The sequence below is a fragment of the Hyla sarda genome, unplaced genomic scaffold, assembly GCF_029499605.1.
Source record: "Hyla sarda isolate aHylSar1 unplaced genomic scaffold, aHylSar1.hap1 scaffold_1127, whole genome shotgun sequence".
Taxonomy (NCBI): Eukaryota; Metazoa; Chordata; class Amphibia; order Anura; family Hylidae; genus Hyla; species Hyla sarda.
The window spans coordinates 71,078-92,397 of record NW_026607748.1 but is presented as its reverse complement, the minus strand read 5'-3'; the positions used below and the strand labels follow the sequence as shown (position 1 = coordinate 92,397).

General features: G+C 49.0%; 1 protein-coding gene across 1 annotated transcript in view; it reads right to left on the bottom strand.

The window, feature by feature from the left end:
• Positions 1–647: 647 nt before the first annotated feature.
• The window catches only part of LOC130301389 (zinc finger protein 585B-like), a 75,065-nt gene continuing 54,392 nt past the window's right edge, over positions 648–21,320 (bottom strand). Inside the window, exons 5-13 of the mRNA XM_056551621.1 lie at positions 10,079–10,148; positions 9,750–9,869; positions 9,329–9,508; positions 5,979–6,105; positions 5,787–5,878; positions 5,638–5,716; positions 4,470–4,561; positions 4,227–4,335; positions 648–2,304 (exon numbers count right to left, since the gene is read on the bottom strand). Of these exons, the coding sequence (XP_056407596.1) occupies positions 1,328–2,304; positions 4,227–4,335; positions 4,470–4,561; positions 5,638–5,716; positions 5,787–5,878; positions 5,979–6,105; positions 9,329–9,508; positions 9,750–9,869; positions 10,079–10,148 (1,846 nt within the window). The 3' untranslated portion in view covers positions 648–1,327. The remainder of the gene's footprint in view (positions 2,305–4,226; positions 4,336–4,469; positions 4,562–5,637; positions 5,717–5,786; positions 5,879–5,978; positions 6,106–9,328; positions 9,509–9,749; positions 9,870–10,078; positions 10,149–21,320) is intronic.

Here is a 21,320-nt window from a genome sequence, read left to right as displayed (position 1 = left end):
CGGGGCCCTGTACACACCGAGGACAAGCGGGGCCCTGTACACACCGAGGACAAGCGGGGCCCTGTACACACCGAGGACAAGCGGGGCCCTGCGCACCGAGGACAAGCGGGGCCCTGCGCACCGAGGACAAGCGGGGCCCTGTACACACCGAGGACAAGCGGGGCCCTGTACACACCGAGGACAAGCGGGGCCCTGTACACACCGAGGACAAGCGGGGCCCTGTACACACCGAGGACAAGCGGGGCCCTGTACACACCGAGGACAAGCGGGGCCCTGTACACACCGAGGACAAGCGGGGCCCTGTACACACCGAGGACAAGCGGGGCCCTGTACACACCGAGGACAAGCGGGGCCCTGTACACACCGAGGACAAGCGGGGCCCTGTACACACCGAGGACAAGCGGGGCTCTGTACACTAAGGCTCTATAACATGCTCTTATCTAACACAGCTGGATGATTGACAAGCCAGGAGCCTGCACAGATCCCTGCTTGTCCCGCCCTCACTTCCTGTATTTGGTCTCCTCATAGAGACACACAGGCAATAGCTGCAGAAACTGCATTTTTTTCACCCACAAATATACACATTTTTAAATCAATGTATTTTACTAATATACATATAATGGTATTATCTACATTATATAAAAAGTTTTTGTTAACAACAGGTACAGTTTAAGAAGGAAGAGTGGAAAGTAGGACAAGAGACTAGGATACAGTAAGGCCATTTTTTATTTATTTTTGGCACTACCTTTCATCTACATTTGTAGGTTAGAACTGGGATTAAGATATAAGCAGAAAAAAGTCTAATGGAAAGATGTGCATGTTTTGGACCTACTTACTGGTGTGTATGAGGTCTTATAATGGGCACCTGCTGGGGGCTGTTAGTGCCACAGAGGCAAAACCAGGAATTTAAAGGGACACTGGTGCTCCAGCGTTCTAAACATTTTGTTCAGAGCGCTTGTAGCTGGAGGCCGTGATTGTGACATCATGACACGCCTCCTCTATTTATGTCTATGGGAGGGGGCGTGTCGACAGACACGCCCCCTCCCATAGACATGAATAGAGGGGGCATGACATCACGAGGGGGCATGGCTGTGAGGTCACGACCACTGTCACAGGAACCCGGCCCCAACAGCGGGACCCCCACGATCAGACATCTTATCCCCTATCATTTGGATGTGGGTGAGATCATGAATACAGGTACTCTGTTGACCCCGTTCACAGTTGGCCTCCAATAAATACAATTTGGTTATTCAGCAAAAATTCTCTGGTAAATTTCGAAAAAAAAAAAAAAAAAAATTTTTATAAAACATTTTCCACATATAGAACATCAATATGATTTTTCTCCTGTGTGACTTCTCTGATGGATCCTTAGTTTGACTTTAGTAATAAAACATTTCCCACATTCCGAACAAGAATGCGGTTTCTCTCCTGTATGAATTCTCTTATGCCTGACAAAATTTGATTTATCTTTAAAACATTTACCACATTCTGAACACGAATACGGCTTCTCTCCTGTGTGGCTTCTCTCATGTGAAATGAGATGCGATTTCTGGAGAAAACGTTTCTCACAATCTGAACAAGAATATGGCTTCTCTCCCCTGTGACTCTTTTCATGTTTAGCCAGATCAGATTTACTTGTAAAACATTTCCCACACTCTGAACATGAAAACGGCTTCTCCCCTTTATGAATTCTCTCATGCGTAACAAGATTTGATTTCTGTATAAAACACTTCCCGCATTCTGAACATGAATACGGTTGCTCTCCTGTGTGACTTCTCTTATGTGAAACAAGATTTGATTTCTGTATAAAACATTTTCCACATTCTGAACATGAATATGGCTTCTCCCCTTTGTGTATTCTCTCATGTGTCACAAGATTTGATTTATTTGCAAATAATTTCCCACATTCTGAACATGAAAATGGCTTTTCTCCTTTGTAACGTCTTTCATGCCTTACCAGATAGGATTTACTTATAAAGCATTTCCCACATTCTGAACATGAATATGGCTTCTCTCCTGTGTGAATTCTTCGGTGTATAAAAAGACCTGATCTCCTTGAAAACTGTTTTCCACATTCAGCACATTGAAACCTTTTCCCCTCTTTCTGATCTGTCCTTGTCGTAATCATCTGTGATTGGTCTGGAGAAGGTTCCTCATGATCAGGAGGATTACTATAGGATAGATCTGGATGGACATTAGGAGTGAGGAGGTCGTCTCCTGAGGAGCGCTCCATCATATCTTCATCTTCTACTTTATAATTCAGCGATAACATGAAGTTTCCCTCAGAATTCTTAATGGGATTTTCTGTTGGGATAAAAATGGATGATGAGACTTTTGTTTCAAACTATTAAAGGGGTATTCCAGGCAAAAACTTTTTTTTATATATATCAACTGGCTCCGGAAAGTTAAACAGATTTGTAAATTACTTCTATTAAAAAATCTTAATCCTTCCAATAGTTATTAGCTTCTGAAGTTGAGTTGCTGTTTTCTGTCTAACTGCTCTCTGATGACTCACGTCCCGGGAGCTGTGCAGCTCCTATGGGGATATTTTCCCATCATGCACAGCTCCCGGGACGTGACATCATCATTGAGCAGTTAGACAGAAAACTTCAGAAGCTAATAACTATTGGAAGGATTAAGATTTTTTAATAGAAGTAATTTACAAATCTGTTTAACTTTCCGGAGCCAGTTGATATATAAAAAAAGTTTTTGCCTGGAATACCCCTTTAAGCAAACAAAATTCCATCAGGTAGGACACATGATCAGTTTGTTGAGTCCACATAACCACTGGCTTTGTCTCTAAAAACCTAATAAAAAATGCCCCAAATGTGTGAACTCAGCCTTAAAGGGGTACTCCGGTGGAAAATAAATGTTTTCAAATCAACTGGTGCCAGAAAGTAAAACAGATTTGTAAATTACTACTATATAAAAATCTTAATCCTTCCAGTACTTATCAGCTGCTGTATGCTTCACAGGAAGTTGTGTAGTTCTTTCCAGTCTGACCACAGTGCTCTCTGCTGACACATCTGTCCATGTCAGGAACTGTCCAGAGTAGAAGCAAATCCCCATAGCAAACCTATCCTGCTCTGGACAGTTCCTGACATGGACAGAGGTGTTGGCAGAGAGCACTGTGGTCAGACTGGAAAGAACTACACAACTTCCACTGGAGCATACACATCTCAGGCTGAAGACATGGATATGACAATGGTGACTATATAGCCTAATGCAGTGTTTTCCAACCAGGGAGCCTCCAGCTGTTGCAAAACTAACTCCCAGTATGCCCAGACAGCCCAAGGCTGTCTGGGAATGCCGGGAGTTGTAGTATTGCAACAGCTGGAGGCACCCTGGTTGGGAAACTCTGGCCTAATGGCTGCACAGTCACCAGAACTCAATGTTATGTTAGGACATAGTTGAAAAGACAGGTGTTTGTGTTTGATATCAGCGATCCCGCTTATACCCGCCATTAACCCTTCAAATACTGATCACTGTATTTTAATTATTAGGGTGGCTTTAGGAGACTCATCGGTCCACCACCCATAGCAGGATCGTGGGGGTCCGATTAGTCAAGATTCTTGTATTCTTGTCTGTCAGACCACAGAAGCAGATCCTTCCTATCACTGATCAAAAATGAAGGAAAAGCTGGGGAGCTGCTGAGACAACACCACACTGACAATAAGAGGACTACACAACTTCCTGTAAAAGGTAAATAAAGCATAAAACATGCTGAAACCAGGACAATTTACTATTCACTATACCAGTAGGGTGTATATCTGGGGATGATCATTTTTAAGTAAAAACTATTTTCTGTGCCAGAATACCCTTTTAAAGAGTTGCTGTCCTTTCCAATTAAAGTGGCCATGTTGTAGCACATTGCGTCACTCATGGGATATAACGTTCCCTGCAATTACGGTATCTATTGTTTTACCAGAAGACATTTAAAATTACATTAACACTAAACCCAGTGTAATACCTGGAGCCTGACCGGACCCATAGATGACACCTCCCTCAGGTCCTGACTATACATAACACACGGGATCACTGGGGCCTGAAGGGTTAATGTCATGTATCTCTAAGGAGGAGCCTCCCCTGAAGAAACCTCTCAATTCTCTCTGTAATCCATTATTACATACCTGGGGTAACACCTCCTGGAATTATTACATACCTGGGGTAACACCTCCTGGAATTATTACATACCTGGGGTAACACCTCCTGGAATTATTACATACCTGGGGTAACACCTCCCGGAATTTCCTCCTTCACTTCCCTCATACACGGGTGATGACCCCTCATCCTCTCTTCTTCATCCTCCACTTTATTATTAGTCAGATCTCCCCCCTGATGTGACATATAGAACAATTCACTACAATACAGCAGACAGGAGGAGCAACAGAGACCCCCAAAATCTACCCCCACATCTATAACTGCAGGACCCCCCTATAGAGATGTGGGATAGGATCAGCCTCATCTACCTGATGCTTCTCTGGGACATTTCCCTCTGGACAGTCCTGGGAATACAGAGGACGGGGACACCTCTCGGGTGGATTTCTATCCATGACTCCATCTGTAGGGAACAGACAGGGAATAGATTATTTACAAGTGATGATCAGATGATGGGTGGAGGTGTCACACAGGGCAGTGAAAAGTGCACTAGGAACTGCCCATATCCCCTTCCCCTGCCTACTTGCGTAGTAACCCTAGGCAGTGGCTAGGTGCGGGGGCGTCAGGTCACTGAAACAAACACAACAAAACAATTACAAAGTACAAGCCATGGAATAGGCCGGGACACAAAAGGTTAAGTGAAACAGGGAAAGATTAATCAGTATGCCAAATACCAGAAGGACAAATGAGGTCCCAAACGATAGACAAAGAGTAGCCTTAAAGGGGTACTCCGCTGCTCAGCGTTTGGAACAAACGGTTCCGAATGCTGGAGCCGGGTGCTCGTGACTACATAGCCCCGCCTCTCATGCCGTCACACCCCACCCCCTCAATGCAAGTCTATGGGAGGGGGCGTGACAACAGTCACGCCCCCTCCCATAGACTTGCATTGAGGGGACGGAGCTTGACATCATGAGGGGTGGGGCTATGACGTCACGAGCTCCCGGCGCCTGCTCCAGCATTTGGAACAGTTTGTACCAAACGCTGAGCAGCGGAGTACCCCTTTAAGAAGAACCGGAGTCAGAATACCAAAATACAAGATAATATGCAGTAAGGAGCGAGTGAGGCAAAATAACTATCACAGGCAACTCCCTAAAAATACTGGAAGACATTTATCAAAACCCGTCCAGAGGAAAAATTTGCTGAGTTGCCCATAGCAACCAATCAGAGCGCTTCTTTCAGTTTTAACAAGGCCTCTGCAAAATGAAAGAAGCGATCTGATTGGTTGCTATGGGCAACTGGGCAACTTTTCCTTTGCACAGGTTTTGATAAACCTCCCCCACTGAGCTCCATTTTATTTTTGGACCCCTAGACAGTAACAATGGGCCAGATGTCCACAATGAATAGGGCATCGTCATGGCAACAGTACAGCCATAACAGACAAGGATACGGCCCACATGCAGACGCCATCATCACAGAAGGATCTAAGGGACCCTCAATACAGGATTTCATTTACCAACCAATGAGAGTCCCCCTCCTTACACTGCTGATCAGCAATGAAATCCGTCTCCTCTTCTGCTTCATCTTTCACCTCAACCTTAAGATCGATCAGATCTTCACCCTAAACAGACAAGAAAAATATCATGATTTTTAGTTGAGTCACTTTTCAGGGACGCTCCAGCCTCATCTACCTTTTGATTTTCTAGGACATTTCCCTCTGGACAGTCCTGGGAATACAGAGGACGGGGACACCTCTCGGGTGGATTTCTATCCATGACTCCATCTGTAGGGAACACAAAGGGAATGAATACATCAGTGCTGCTGGATAGATTTTTATGTTACCAAGTGGTGACAGTGATATCTATATATATGTCTCTTCTTACCTGGTGATGTGAGGGGCTGCTGATCCTCCATCATGACCTGATCCTTGTACTGATCCTTGTGTCCTTCTACATACTCCCACTCCTCCATGGAGAAATAGACCGCCACGTCCTGACACCTTATAGGAACCTGACACATAATGATACAGTCATCACCCCGACCCCTCCAGTGGTGTTACTGTATAATGTCCCAGCATTCCCAGCAGTGTCACCTCTCCAGTCATCGCCAGACCCCTCCATTACTGTATAATGTCCCAGCATTCCCAGCAGTGTCACCTCTCCAGTCATCACCAGACCCCTCCATTACTGTATAATGTCCCAGCAGTGTCACCTCTCCAGTCATCACCAGACCCCTCCATTACTGTATAATGTCCCAGCAGTGTCACCTCTCCAGTCATCACCAGACCCCTCCATTACTGTATAATGTCCCAGCAGTGTCACCTCTCCAGTCATCACCAGACCCCTCCATTAATGTATAATGTCCCAGCAGTGTCACCTCTCCAGTCATCACCAGACCCCTCCATTACTGTATAATGTCCCAGTAGTGTCACCTCTCCAGTCATCACCAGACCCCTCCATTACTGTATAATGTCCCAGCAGTGTCACCTCTCCAGTCATCACCAGACCCATCCATTACTGTATAATGTCCCAGCAGTGTCACCTCTCAAGTCATCACCAGACCCCTCCATTACTGTATAATGTCCCAGCAGTGTCACCTCTCCAGTCATCACCAGACCACTCCATTACTGTATAATGTCCCAGCAGTGTCACCTCTCCAGTCATCACCAGACCCCTCCATTACTGTATAATGTCCCAGCAGTGTCACCTCTCCAGTCATCACCAGACCCCTCCATTACTGTATAATGTCCCAGCAGTGTCACCTCTCCAGTCATCACCAGACCACTCCATTACTGTATAATGTCCCAGCAGTGTCACCTCTCCAGTCATCACCAGACCCCTCCATTACTGTATAATGTCCCAGCAGTGTCACCTCTCCAGTCATCACCAGACCCCTCCATTACTGTATAATGTCCCAGCAGGGTCACCTCTCCAGTCATCACCAGACCCCTCCATTACTGTATAATGTCCCAGCATTCCCAGCAGTGTCACCTCTCCAGTCATCACCAGACCCCTCCATTACTGTATAATGTCCCAGCAGTGTCACCTCTCCAGTCATCACCAGACCCCTCCATTACTGTATAATGTCCCAGCAGTGTCACCTCTCCAGTCATCACCAGACGCCTCCATTACTGTATAATGTCCCAGCATTCCCAGCAGTGTCACCTCTCCAGTCATCACCAGACCCCTCCATTACTGTATAATGTCCCAGCAGTGTCACCTCTCCAGTCATCACCAGACCCCTCCATTACTGTATAATGTCCCAGCAGGGTCACCTCTCCAGTCATCACCAGACCCCTCCATTACTGTATAATGTCCCAGCATTCCCAGCAGTGTCACCTCTCCAGTCATCACCAGACCCCTCCATTACTGTATAATGTCCCAGCATTCCCAGCAGTGTCACCTCTCCAGTCATCACCAGACCCCTTCATTACTGTATAATGTCCCAGCAGTGTCACCTCTCCAGTCATCACCAGACCCCTCCATTACTGTATAATGTCCCAGCAGTGTCACCTCTCCAGTCATCACCAGACCCCTCCATTACTGTATAATGTCCCAGCAGGGTCACCTCTCCAGTCATCACCAGACCCCTCCATTACTGTATAATGTCCCAGCAGTGTCACCTCTCCAGTCATCACCAGACGCCTCCATTACTGTATAATGTCCCAGCATTCCCAGCAGTGTCACCTCTCCAGTCATCACCAGACCCCTCCATTACTGTATAATGTCCCAGCAGTGTCACCTCTCCAGTCATCACCAGACCCCTCCATTACTGTATAATGTCCCAGCAGGGTCACCTCTCCAGTCATCACCAGACCCCTCCATTACTGTATAATGTCCCAGCAGTGTCACCTCTCCAGTCATCACCAGACCCCTCCATTACTGTATAATGTCCCAGCATTCCCAGCAGTGTCACCTCTCCAGTCATCACCAGACCCCTCCATTACTGTATAATGTCCCAGCAGTGTCACCTCTCCAGTCATCACCAGACCCCTCCATTACTGTATAATGTCCCAGCAGTGTCACCTCTCCAGTCATCACCAGACCCCTACATTACTGTATAATGTCCCAGCAGTGTCACCTCTCCAGTCATCACCAGACCCCTCCATTACTGTATAATGTCCCAGCAGGGTCACCTCTCCAGTCATCACCAGACCCCTCCATTACTGTATAATGTCCCAGCAGTGTCACCTCTCCAGTCATCACCAGACCCCTCCATTACTGTATAATGTCCCAGCAGTGTCACCTCTCCAGTCATCACCAGACCCCTCCATTACTGTATAATGTCCCAGCATTCCCAGCAGTGTCACCTCTCCAGTCATCACCAGACCCCTCCATTACTGTATAATGTCCCAGCATCCCCAGCAGTGTCACCTCTCCAGTCATCACCAGACCCCTCCATTACTGTATAATGTCCCAGCAGGGTCACCTCTCCAGTCATCACCAGACCCTCCATTACTGTATAATGTCCCAGCAGTGTCACCTCTCCAGTCATCACCAGACCCCTCCATTACTGTATAATGTCCCAGCAGTGTCACCTCTCCAGTCATCACCAGACCCCTCCATTACTGTATAATGTCTCAGCAGTGTCACCTCTCCAGTCATCACCAGACCCCTCCATTACTGTATAATGTCCCAGCATTCCCAGCAGTGTCACCTTTCCAGTCATCACCAGACCCCTCCATTACTGTATAATGTCCCAGCAGTGTCACCTCTCCAGTCATCACCAGACCCCGCCATTACTGTATAATGTCCCAGCAGTGTCACCTCTCCAGTCATCACCAGACCCCTCCATTACTGTATAATGTCCCAGCAGTGTCACCTCTCCAGTCATCACCAGACCCCTCCATTACTGTATAATGTCCCAGCAGTGTCACCTCTCCAGTCATCACCAGACCCCTCCATTACTGTATAATGTCCCAGCATTCCCAGCAGTGTCACCTCTCCAGTCATCACCAGACCCCTCCATTACTGTATAATGTCCCAGCATTCCCAGCAGTGTCACCTCTCCAGTCATCACCAGACCCCTCCATTACTGTATAATGTCCCAGCATTCCCAGCAGTGTCACCTCTCCAGTCATCACCAGACCCCTCCATTACTGTATAATGTCCCAGCAGTGTCACCTCTCCAGTAATCACCAGACCCCTCCATTACTGTATAATGTCCCAGCAGTGTCACCTCTCCAGTCATCACCTGACCCCTCCATTACTGTATAATGTCCCAGCAGGGTCACCTCTCTAGTCAGCAGTTCAGTGATCCTGTGGATAAGTTCTAGTATCTTCTGATCATGTATCGGTGAGTGAGGTGGAGGCTCCATGATGGGGCCCCGGGCCCTGCTCTGTCCTCCTGACTCCTGGAGATGGCTGCTGGGGGCCACACACTCCCCCGATGTCTTCTTCACTATGGTGTAATCCTGTGTATGGAGAGAGACAATGAGGGGACTGACCCCAGTATTCCTCCCTCACTACAAAGAGGAGATGGCGCCCCCTGTATAGAGCTCTAGTGACCACATCTGGAATACTGGGGGCAGTTCTGGGGTCTTGAAGATCTTATACAGGACCCTGGATTCTTCCTATTCTGGATTTTCCCTTCTGTATCTCTGACTTGTTCCATAATACAATAAAGATGATAGAAATGTAGATGGGTCACCTCACCTCTCCGGTCAGCAGGTGGAGGATCTCCAAGGTGAGGTGGAATATTCTCTTAGTCATCTCATTCCTGTCCTTGTCCATCCTTGGGGGGTCATTCAGGAGAAGAGGAGACGATGGGGTCACCTGGAGGGGGGGGGGGGGGGGGGAGGAAAGAACTTTTTGAGCAGAAACATCTCCTGAAATCCTTCACCACATGAAGTGAGATCCCACCCTGTACATCTATATCCACAGGAAATACCAGAGATGTCAGCTAGATGAGGGTCACACCTCTGGGGCCGACACAGGTGAGGAATAGAGGAACCCCGACCCCTAAGTAACACACTGTAACAAACCTCCTCCTCATGTAATGCACCAGGACCTGCTCTGTATCTGCTACAAAATATTGGAGCTGTAGGACCTGTGATGATGTCACAATCATGTGACCAGGGGATGTGGGGGCGGAGCTCAGCAGGAAAGAAGAGATTGTGGTTGAAGGACCTGTGAGGATGATCATGTGACAGGAGTGGGCGGGGCTCAACTGTATAAATATTACTCTGTCTCTTCCTATTTCCCCATAGATTGTAAGCTCTTGTGATCAGGGTCCTCACTCCTCTTGTCTCCTCATAGATTGTAAGCTCTTGTGATCAGGATCCTCACTCCTCTTGTCTCCTCCTCCTCATAGATTGTAAGCTCTTGTGATCAGGATCCTCACTCCTCTTGTCTCCTCCTCATAGATTGTAAGCTCTTGTGATCAGGATCCTCACTCCTCTTGTCTCCTCCTCATAGATTGTAAGCTCTTGTGATCAGGATCCTCACTCCTCTTGTCTCCTCCTCCTCATAGATTGTAAGCTCTTGTAATCAGGATCCTCACTCCTCTTGTCTCCTCATAGATTGTAAGCTCTTGTGATCAGGATCCTCACTCCTCTTGTCTCCTCCTCATAGATTGTAAGCTCTTGTGATCAGGATCCTCACTCCTCCTGTCTCCTCCTCCTCATAGATTGTAAGCTCTTGTGATCAGGATCCTCACTCCTCTTGTCTCCTCCTCATAGATTGTAAGCTCTTGTGATCAGGATCCTCACTCCTCTTGTCTCCTCCTCATAGATTGTAAGCTCTTGTGATCAGGATCCTCACTCCTCTTGTCTCCTCCTCCTCATAGATTGTAAGCTCTTGTAATCAGGATCCTCACTCCTCTTGTCTCCTCCTCATAGATTGTAAGCTCTTGTGATCAGGGTCCTCACTCCTCTTGTCTCCTCCTCATAGATTGTAAGCTCTTGTGATCAGGATCCTCACTCCTCTTGTCTCCTCCTCCTCATAGATTGTAAGCTCTTGTGATCAGGATCCTCACTCCTCTTGTCTCCTCCTCCTCATAGATTGTAAGCTCTTGTGATCAGGATCCTCACTCCTCTTGTCTCCTCCTCCTCATAGATTGTAAGCTCTTGTGATCAGGATCCTCACTCCTCTTGTCTCCTCCTCCTCATAGATTGTAAGCTCTTGTGATCAGGATCCTCACTCCTCTTGTCTCCTCCTCCTCATAGATTGTAAGCTCTTGTGATCAGGATCCTCACTCCTCTTGTCTCCTCCTCCTCATAGATTGTAAGCTCTTGTGATCAGGATCCTCACTCCTCTTGTCTCCTCCTCATAGATTGTAAGCTCTTGTGATCAGGATCCTCACTCCTCTTGTCTCCTCATAGATTGTAAGCTCTTGTGATCAGGATCCTCACTCCTCTTGTCTCCTCCTCCTCATAGATTGTAAGCTCTTGTGATCAGGATCCTCACTCCTCTTGTCTCCTCATAGATTGTAAGCTCTTGTGATCAGGATCCTCACTCCTCTTGTCTCCTCATAGATTGTAAGCTCTTGTGATCAGAATCCTCACTCCTCTTGTCTCCTCCTCATAGATTGTAAGCTCTTGTGATCAGGATCCTCACTCCTCTTGTCTCCTCCTCAATAGATTGTAAGCTCTTGTGATCAGGATCCTCACTCCTCTTGTCTCCTCCTCCTCCTCATAGATTGTAAGCTCTTGTGATCAGGATCCTCATTCCTCTTGTCTCCTCCTCCTCATAGATTGTAAGCTCTTGTGATCAGGATCCTCATTCCTCATGTCTCCTCCTCCTCATAGATTGTAAGCTCTTGTGATCAGGATCCTCACTCCTCTTGTCTCCTCATAGATTGTAAGCTCTTGTGATCAGGATCCTCACTCCTCTTGTCTCCTCATAGATTGTAAGCTCTTGTGATCAGGATCCTCACTTCTCTTGTCTCCTCCTCCTCATAGATTGTAAGCTCTTGTGATCAGGATCCTCACTCCTCTTGTCTCCTCCTCATAGATTGTAAGCTCTTGTGATCAGGATCCTCACTCCTCTGGTCTCCTCATAGATTGTAAGCTCTTGTGATCAGGATCCTCACTCCTCTTGTCTCCTCCTCCTCATAGATTGTAAGCTCTTGTGATCAGGATCCTCACTCCTCTTGTCTCCTCATAGATTGTAAGCTCTTGTGATCAGGATCCTCACTCCTCTTGTCTCCTCCTCATAGATTGTAAGCTCTTGTGATCAGGATCCTCACTCCTCTTGTCTCCTCCTCATAGATTGTAAGCTCTTGTGATCAGGATCCTCGCTCCTCTTGTCTCCTCCTCATAGATTGTAAGCTCTTGTGATCAGGATCCTCACTCCTCTTGTCTCCTCCTCCTCATAGATTGTAAGCTCTTGTGATCAGGTCCTCACTCCGCTTGTCTCCTCCTCATAGATTGTAAGCTCTTGTGATCAGGATCCTCACTCCTCTTGTCTCCTCCTCCTCCTCATAGATTGTAAGCTCTTGTGATCAGGATCCTCACTTCTCTTGTCTCCTCCTCCTCATAGATTGTAAGCTCTTGTGATCAGGATCCTCACTCCTCTTGTCTCCTCCTCATAGATTGTAAGCTCTTGTGATCAGGATCCTCACTCCTCTTGTCTCCTCATAGATTGTAAGCTCTTGTGATCAGGATCCTCACTCCTCTTGTCTCCTCCTCCTCATAGATTGTAAGCTCTTGTGATCGGGATCCTCACTCCTCTTGTCTCCTCCTCCTCATAGATTGTAAGCTCTTGTGATCAGGATCCTCACTCCTCTTGTCTCCTCCTCATAGATTGTAAGCTCTTGTGATCAGGATCCTCACTCCTCTTGTCTCTCTTATTTCTTTATAGATGTCAGCTTATTTATGTCATACTCTAGGTTCTGTTGCTTTTTATACACCTCTGGGCCTGTGCTTAAGGCAGCAGTGTTTTGAGTATGGCAGTAAATTCGAAAAAAATAATTTCTTTTGATGTAGGCACTGCCACTGTACCATGGAGGTTCGGAAAATCCAATCATAAAAATGGATAGAATACCAAAAACCTACGAAGACAAGGCCGTCTACCCAAACTGACAACTCGGGCAAGGAGAAAATGAATCAGAGAAGCAACCAAGATACGCATGATAACTCTGAAAGAGCTGCCGAGATCAACAGCTGAGGGGGTAGAATCTGTCCACAGGAAAACTATTCGGCTAGTTTCACGATACGGAATCTCCATGCCTGATGTTCCTCCACTAAATTTCCCCTACCAAAAGAATGATCTTTCTCATTCATTTGTGGTGGATTAAACTCATCGTTCTTGTACAGAATGTATATACCGAAGCATAGAGAAATAACTCAGACAGAGCCATTGTGCTTTAGCGTTCCCTGTGTGCTGTCCACTGGGCTTTATTTCAAATCGTTCAAGCTTTTATCACCTTTGTCATTAACATAAGTTCCCACCCCCTGCTAGGGGATGTTCTAGCATTTAGGGAGTGTGCAAATATCATGAGGAATGTGCCTTGTCCTCATGGCACTCCACTTCCTGTAACTGTTTCACAAGTCTCTTTTGTTCAGTCTTCACACGATGGTGGGGGCCAAGTTACCGGTGTTACGCCGAGCGCTCCGGGTCCCCGCTCCTCCCCGGAGCGCTCGCTTCTCTCTCGCTACCGCAGCGCTCCGGGCAGCTCCACTGACCCGGTGCGCTGCGATACCGTCCCCAGCCGGGATGCGATTCGCGATGCGGGTAGCGCCCGCTCGCGATGCGCACCCCGGCTCCCGTACCTGACTCGCTCTCCGTCTGTCCTGTCCCGGCGCGCGCGGCCCCGCTCCCTAGGGCGCGCGCGCGCCGGGTCTCTGCGATTTAAAGGGCCACTGCGCCGCTGATTGGCGCAGTGGTTCCAATTAGTGTGTTCACCTGTGCACTCCCTATTTATACTTCACTTCCCCTTCACTCCCTCGCCGGATCTTGTTGCCATTGTGCCAGTGAAAGCGTTTCCTTGTGTGTTCCTAGCCTGTGTTCCAGACCTCCTGCCGTTGCCCCCGACTACGATCCTTGCTGCCTGCCCCGACCTTCTGCTACGTCCGACCTTGCTTCTGTCTACTCCCTTGTACCGCGCCTATCTTCAGCAGTCAGAGAGGTTGAGCCGTTGCTAGTGGATACGACCTGGTCACTACCGCCGCAGCAAGACCATCCCGCTTTGCGGCGGGCTCTGGTGAAAACCAGTAGTGACTTAGAACCGATCCACTAGCACGGTCCACGCCAATCCCTCTCTGGCACAGAGGATCCACTACCTGCCAGCCGGCATCGTGACAGTAGATCCGGCCATGGATCCCGCTGAAGTTCCTCTGCCAGTTGTCGCCGACCTCACCACGGTGGTCGCCCAGCAGTCACAACAGATAGCGCAACAAGGCCAACAGCTGTCTCAACTGACCGTGATGCTACAGCAGCTACTACCACAGCTTCAGCAATCATCTCCTCCGCCAGCTCCTGCACCTCCTCCGCAGCGAGTGGCCGCTTCTGGTCTACGACTATCCTTGCCGGATAAATTTGATGGGGACTCTAAATTCTGCCGTGGCTTTCTTTCCCAATGTTCCCTGCACTTGGAGATGATGTTGGACCAGTTTCCTACTGAAAGGTCTAAGGTGGCTTTCGTAGTCAGCCTTCTGTCTGGAAAAGCTCGGTCATGGGCCACACCGCTCTGGGACCGCAATGACCCCGTCACTGCCTCTATACACTCCTTCTTCTCGGAAATTCGAAGTGTCTTTGAGGAACCTGCCCGAGCCTCTTCTGCTGAGACTGCCCTGTTGAACCTGGTCCAGGGTAATTCTTCCGTTGGCGAGTACGCCGTACAATTCCGTACTCTTGCTTCAGAATTATCCTGGAATAATGAGGCCCTCTGCGCGACCTTTAAAAAAGGCCTATCCAGCAACATTAAAGATGTTCTGGCCGCACGAGAAATCCCTGCTAACCTACATGAACTCATCCATCTTGCCACTCGCATTGACATGCGTTTTTCCGAAAGGCGTCAGGAGCTCCGCCAGGATATGGACTTTGTTCGCACAAGGCGTTTTTTCTCCCCGGCTCCTCTCTCCTCTGGTCCCCTGCAATCCGTTCCTGTGCCTCCCGCCGTGGAGGCTATGCAGGTCGACCGGTCTCGCCTGACACCTCAAGAGAGGACACGACGCCGCATGGAGAATCTCTGCCTGTACTGTGCCAGTACCGAACACTTCCTGAAGGATTGTCCTATCCGTCCTCCCCGCCTGGAAAGACGTACGCTGACTCCGCACAAAGGTGAGACAGTCCTTGATGTCTACTCTGCTTCTCCACGTCTTACTGTGCCTGTGCGGATATCTGCCTCTGCCTTATCCTTCTCTACTATGGCCTTCTTGGATTCCGGATCTGCAGGAAATTTTATTTTGGCCTCTCTCGTCAACAGGTTCAACATCCCAGTGACCAGTCTCGCCAGACCCCTCTATATCAATTGTGTAAACAATGAAAGATTGGACTGTACCATACGTTTCCGCACGGAGCCCCTTCTAATGTGCATCGGACCTCATCACGAGAAGATTGAATTTTTGGTCCTCCCCAATTGCACTTCCGAAATCCTCCTTGGACTACCCTGGCTTCAACTCCATTCCCCAACCCTGGATTGGTCCACTGGGGAGATCAAGAGTTGGGGGCCCTCTTGTTTCAAGGACTGCCTAAAGCCGGTTCCCAGTACCCCTTGCCGTGACTCTGTGGTTCCCCCTGTAACCGGTCTCCCTAAGGCCTATATGGACTTTGCGGATGTTTTTTGCAAAAAACAAGCTGAGACTCTACCTCCTCACAGGCCTTATGATTGTCCTATTGACCTCCTCCCGGGCACTACTCCACCCCGGGGCAGAATCTATCCTCTGTCCGCCCCAGAGACTCTTGCTATGTCGGAGTACATCCAGGAAAATTTAAAAAAAGGCTTTATCCGTAAATCCTCCTCTCCTGCCGGAGCCGGATTTTTCTTTGTGTCCAAAAAAGATGGCTCTCTACGTCCTTGCATTGACTACCGCGGTCTTAATAAAATCACGGTAAAGAACCGCTACCCCCTACCCCTCATCTCTGAACTCTTTGATCGCCTCCAAGGTGCCCACATCTTTACTAAACTGGACTTAAGAGGTGCTTATAATCTCATCCACATCAGAGAGGGGGATGAATGGAAAACGGCATTTAACACTAGAGATGGACACTTTGAGTATCTGGTCATGCCCTTTGGCCTGTGCAACGCCCCTGCCGTCTTCCAAGACTTTGTTAATGAAATTTTTCGTGATCTCTTATACTCCTGTGTTGTTGTATATCTGGACGATATCCTGATTTTTTCTGCCAATCTAGAAGAACACCGCCAGCATGTCCGTATGGTTCTTCAGAGACTTCGTGACAATCAACTTTATGCCAAGATAGAGAAATGTCTGTTTGAATGCCAATCTCTTCCTTTCCTAGGATACTTGGTCTCTGGCCAGGGACTACAAATGGATCCAGACAAACTCTCTGCCGTCTTAGATTGGCCACGCCCCTCCGGACTCCGTGCTATCCAACGTTTTTTGGGGTTCGCCAATTATTACAGGCAATTTATTCCACATTTTTCTACCGTTGTGGCCCCTATCGTGGCTTTAACCAAAAAAAATGCCAATCCCAAGTCTTGGTCTCCTCAAGCGGAAGACGCCTTTAAACGGCTCAAGTCTGCCTTTTCTTCGGCTCCCGTGCTCTCCAGACCTGACCCTTCTAAACCCTTCCTATTGGAGGTTGATGCCTCCTCTGTAGGAGCTGGAGCGGTCCTTCTACAAAAAAATTCTTCCGGGCATGCTGTTACTTGTGGTTTTTTTTCTAGGACCTTCTCTCCGGCGGAGAGAAACTACTCCATCGGGGATCGAGAGCTTCTAGCCATTAAATTAGCACTTGAGGAATGGAGGCATCTGCTGGAGGGATCAAGATTTCCAGTTATTATTTACACCGATCACAAGAACCTCTCCTATCTCCAGTCTGCCCAACGGCTGAATCCTCGCCAGGCCAGGTGGTCTCTGTTCTTTGCCCGATTTAATTTTGAAATTCACTTTCGGCCTGCCGATAAGAACATTAGGGCCGATGCTCTCTCTCGTTCCTCGGATGCCTCGGAAGTTGAACTCTCTCCGCAACACATCATTCCTCCTGACTGCCTGATTTCCACTTCTCCAGCCTCCATCAGGCAAACTCCTCCAGGAAAGACCTTCGTCTCTCCACGCCAACGCCTCGGAATCCTCAAATGGGGTCACTCCTCCCATCTCGCAGGTCATGTAGGCATCAAGAAATCTGTGCAACTCATCTCTCGCTTCTATTGGTGGCCGACTCTGGAGACGGATGTCGTGGACTTTGTGCGAGCCTGCACTGTCTGTGCCCGGGATAAGACTCCTCGCCAGAAGCCCGCTGGTTTTCTTCATCCTCTGCCTGTCCCCGAACAGCCTTGGTCTCTGATTGGTATGGATTTTATTACAGACCTACCCTCATCCCGTGGCAACACTGTTGTTTGGGTGGTCGTTGATCGATTCTCCAAGATGGCACATTTCATCCCTCTTCCTGGTCTTCCTTCAGCGCCTCAGTTGGCTAAACAATTTTTTGTACACATTTTTCGTCTTCACGGGTTGCCCACACAGATAGTCTCGGATAGAGGCGTCCAATTCGTGTCAAAATTCTGGAGGGCTCTCTGTAAACAACTCAAGATTAAATTAAACTTTTCTTCTGCATATCATCCTCAATCCAATGGACAAGTGGAAAGAATTAACCAGGTCTTGGGTGATTATTTACGACATTTTGTTTCCTCCCGCCAGGATGATTGGGCAGATCTTCTACCATGGGCCGAATTCTCGTATAACTTTAGAGTCTCTGAATCTTCCTCCAAATCCCCATTTTTCGTGGTGTACGGCCGTCACCCTCTTCCCCCCCTCCCTACTCCCTTGCCCTCTGGTTTGCCCGCTGTAGATGAAGTGACTCGTGATCTTTCCATCATATGGAAAGAGACCCAAGATTCTCTTTTACAGGCTTCATCTCGCATGAAAAAGTTTGCCGATAAGAAAAGAAGAGCTCCCCCCATTTTTGCTCCCGGAGACAAGGTATAGCTCTCCGCTAAATATGTCCGCTTTCGTGTCCCCAGTTACAAACTGGGTCCACGCTATCTTGGTCCTTTCAAAGTCTTGTGCCAAATTAATCCTGTCTCTTACAAACTTCTTCTTCCTCCTTCTCTCCGTATTCCTAATGCCTTTCATGTCTCTCTTCTTAAACCACTCATCATCAACCGTTTCTCTCCCAAGTTAGTTTCTCCCACTCCTGTCTCCGGTTCTTCTGACGTCTTCTCGGTGAAAGAGATACTGGCCTCTAAGACGATCAGAGGAAAAAAGTTCTTTTTGGTGGATTGGGAGGGCTGTGGACCTGAAGAGAGATCCTGGGAACCTGAGGACAACATCCTAGACAAAAGTCTGCTCCTCAGGTTCTCAGGCTCTAAGAAGAGGGGGAGACCCAAGGGGGGGGGTACTGTTACGCCGAGCGCTCCGGGTCCCCGCTCCTCCCCGAAGCGCTCGCTTCTCTCTCGCTACCGCAGCGCTCCGGGCAGCTCCACTGACCCGGTGCGCTGCGATACCGTCCCCAGCCGGGATGCGATTCGCGATGCGGGTAGCGCCCGCTCGCGATGCGCACCCCGGCTCCCGTACCTGACTCGCTCTCCGTCTGTCCTGTCCCGGCGCGCGCGGCCCCGCTCCCTAGGGCGCGCGCGCGCCGGGTCTCTGCGATTTAAAGGGCCACTGCGCCGCTGATTGGCGCAGTGGTTCCAATTAGTGTGTTCACCTGTGCACTCCTTATTTATACTTCACTTCCCCTTCACTCCCTCGCCGGATCTTGTTGCCATTGTGCCAGTGAAAGCGTTTCCTTGTGTGTTCCTAGCCTGTGTTCCAGACCTCCTGCCGTTGCCCCCGACTACGATCCTTGCTGCCTGCCCCGACCTTCTGCTACGTCCGACCTTGCTTCTGTCTACTCCCTTGTACCGCGCCTATCTTCAGCAGTCAGAGAGGTTGAGCCGTTGCTAGTGGATACGACCTGGTCACTACCGCCGCAGCAAGACCATCCCGCTTTGCGGCGGGCTCTGGTGAAAACCAGTAGTGACTTAGAACCGATCCACTAGCACGGTCCACGCCAATCCCTCTCTGGCACAGAGGATCCACTACCTGCCAGCCGGCATCGTGACAACCGGAAGGAGCAGAGGGGGAAAACAGATGGGGAAGGGGCCTCCTAAATGAATAATTTTTTTACGTGGAAGGAAACCATAGAAACATCTATTACACATTTGGCAGAATCCGTCTTTGGGGACGGCAATGTATGCGAGGTGCTAGGGCCGACTGAGTCTGCGCTGGCCGCACACTTGGAATCTCCAGCTTGAATTTTCTTTTTGAGGAACATAATAATGTAGTTGTCACGATGCCGGCTGGCAGGAGGTGGATCCTCTGTGCCAGAGAGGGATTGGCGTGGACCGTGCTAGTGGACCGGTTCTAAGTCACTACTGGTTTTCACCAGAGCCCGCCGCAAAGCGGGATGGTCTTGCTGCGGCGGTAGTGACCAGGTCGTATCCACTAGCAACGGCTCAACCTCTCTGACTGCTGAAGATAGGCGCGGTACAAGGGAGTAGACAGAAGCAAGGTCGGACGTAGCAGAAGGTCGGGGCAGGCAGCAAGGATCGTAGTCAGGGGCAACGGCAGGAGGTCTGGAACACAGGCTAGGAACAAACAAGGGAACGCTTTCACTGGCACAATGGCAACAAGATCCGGCGAGGGAGTGCAGGGGAAGTGAGGTATACATAGGGAGTGCACAGGTGAACACACTGATTAGAACCACTGCGCCAATCAGCGGCGCAGTGGCCCTTTAAATCGCAGAGACCCGGCGCGCGCGCCGGGACAGGACCGACGGAGAGCGAGTCAGGTACGGGAGCCGGGGTGCGCATCGCGAGCGGGCGCCACCCGCATCGCGAATCGCATCCCGGCTGGAGGCGGTATCGCAGCGCACCCGGTCAGTGGATCTGACCAGGGCGCTGCGGGAGCGAGAGTGTAGCGAGCGCTCCGGGGAGGAGCGGGAACCCGGAGCGCTCGGCGTAACAGTACCCCCCCCCCTTGGGTCTCCCCCTCTTCTTGGAGCCTGAGAACCTGAGGACCAGATTTTTATCTAGGATATTGTCCTCAGGTTCCCAGGATCTCTCTTCAGGACCACAGCCCTCCCAGTCAACCAAAAAGAAGGTTTTTCCTCTGACCTTTTTGGAGGCCAGTATCTCCTTTACAGGAAAGACGTCTGAAGAACCGGAGACAGGAGTGGGAGAGATAAGTTTAGGAGAGAAACGGTTGATGATGAGTGGTTTAAGAAGAGAAACGTGAAAGGCATTAGGAATACGAAGAGAAGGAGGGAGAAGAAGTTTATAAGAGACAGGATTAATCTGGCACAAAATTTTGAAAGGACCAAGATAGCGTGGTCCCAATTTGTAGCTGGGAACACGGAAGCGGACATATTTAGCGGAGAGCCATACCTTGTCTCCGGGAGAAAAAATGGGGGGAGCTCTTCTTTTCTTATCAGCAAACTTCTTCATGCGTGATGAAGCCTGTAAGAGAGAATTTTGGGTCTCTTTCCATATGGTGGAAAGATCACGAGATATTTCATCCACAGCGGGTACACCAGAGGGCAAGGGAGTAGGGAGGGGGGGAAGAGGGTGACGGCCGTACACCACGAAAAATGGGGATTTGGAAGAAGATTCAGAAACTCTGAAGTTATACGAGAATTCGGCCCATGGTAGAAGATCTGCCCAGTTATCCTGGCGGGAGGAAACAAAATGCCGTAAATAATCACCCAGGACCTGGTTAATTCTTTCTACTTGCCCATTGGATTGAGGATGATAAGCAGAAGAAAAGTTTAATTTAATCTTGAGTTGTTTACAGAGAGCCCTCCAGAATTTAGACACGAATTGGACGCCTCTATCCGAGACGATCTGCGTGGGCAACCCGTGAAGACGAAAAATGTGTACAAAAAATTGTTTTGCCAACTGAGGCGCAGAAGGAAGACCAGGAAGAGGGATGAAATGTGCCATCTTGGAGAATCGATCAACGACCACCCAAACAACAGTGTTGCCACGGGATGAGGGTAAGTCTGTAATAAAGTCCATACCAATCAGAGACCAAGGCTGTTCGGGAACAGGCAGAGGATGAAGAAGACCAGCGGGCTTCTGGCGAGGAGTCTTATCCCGGGCACAGACAGTGCAGGCTCGCA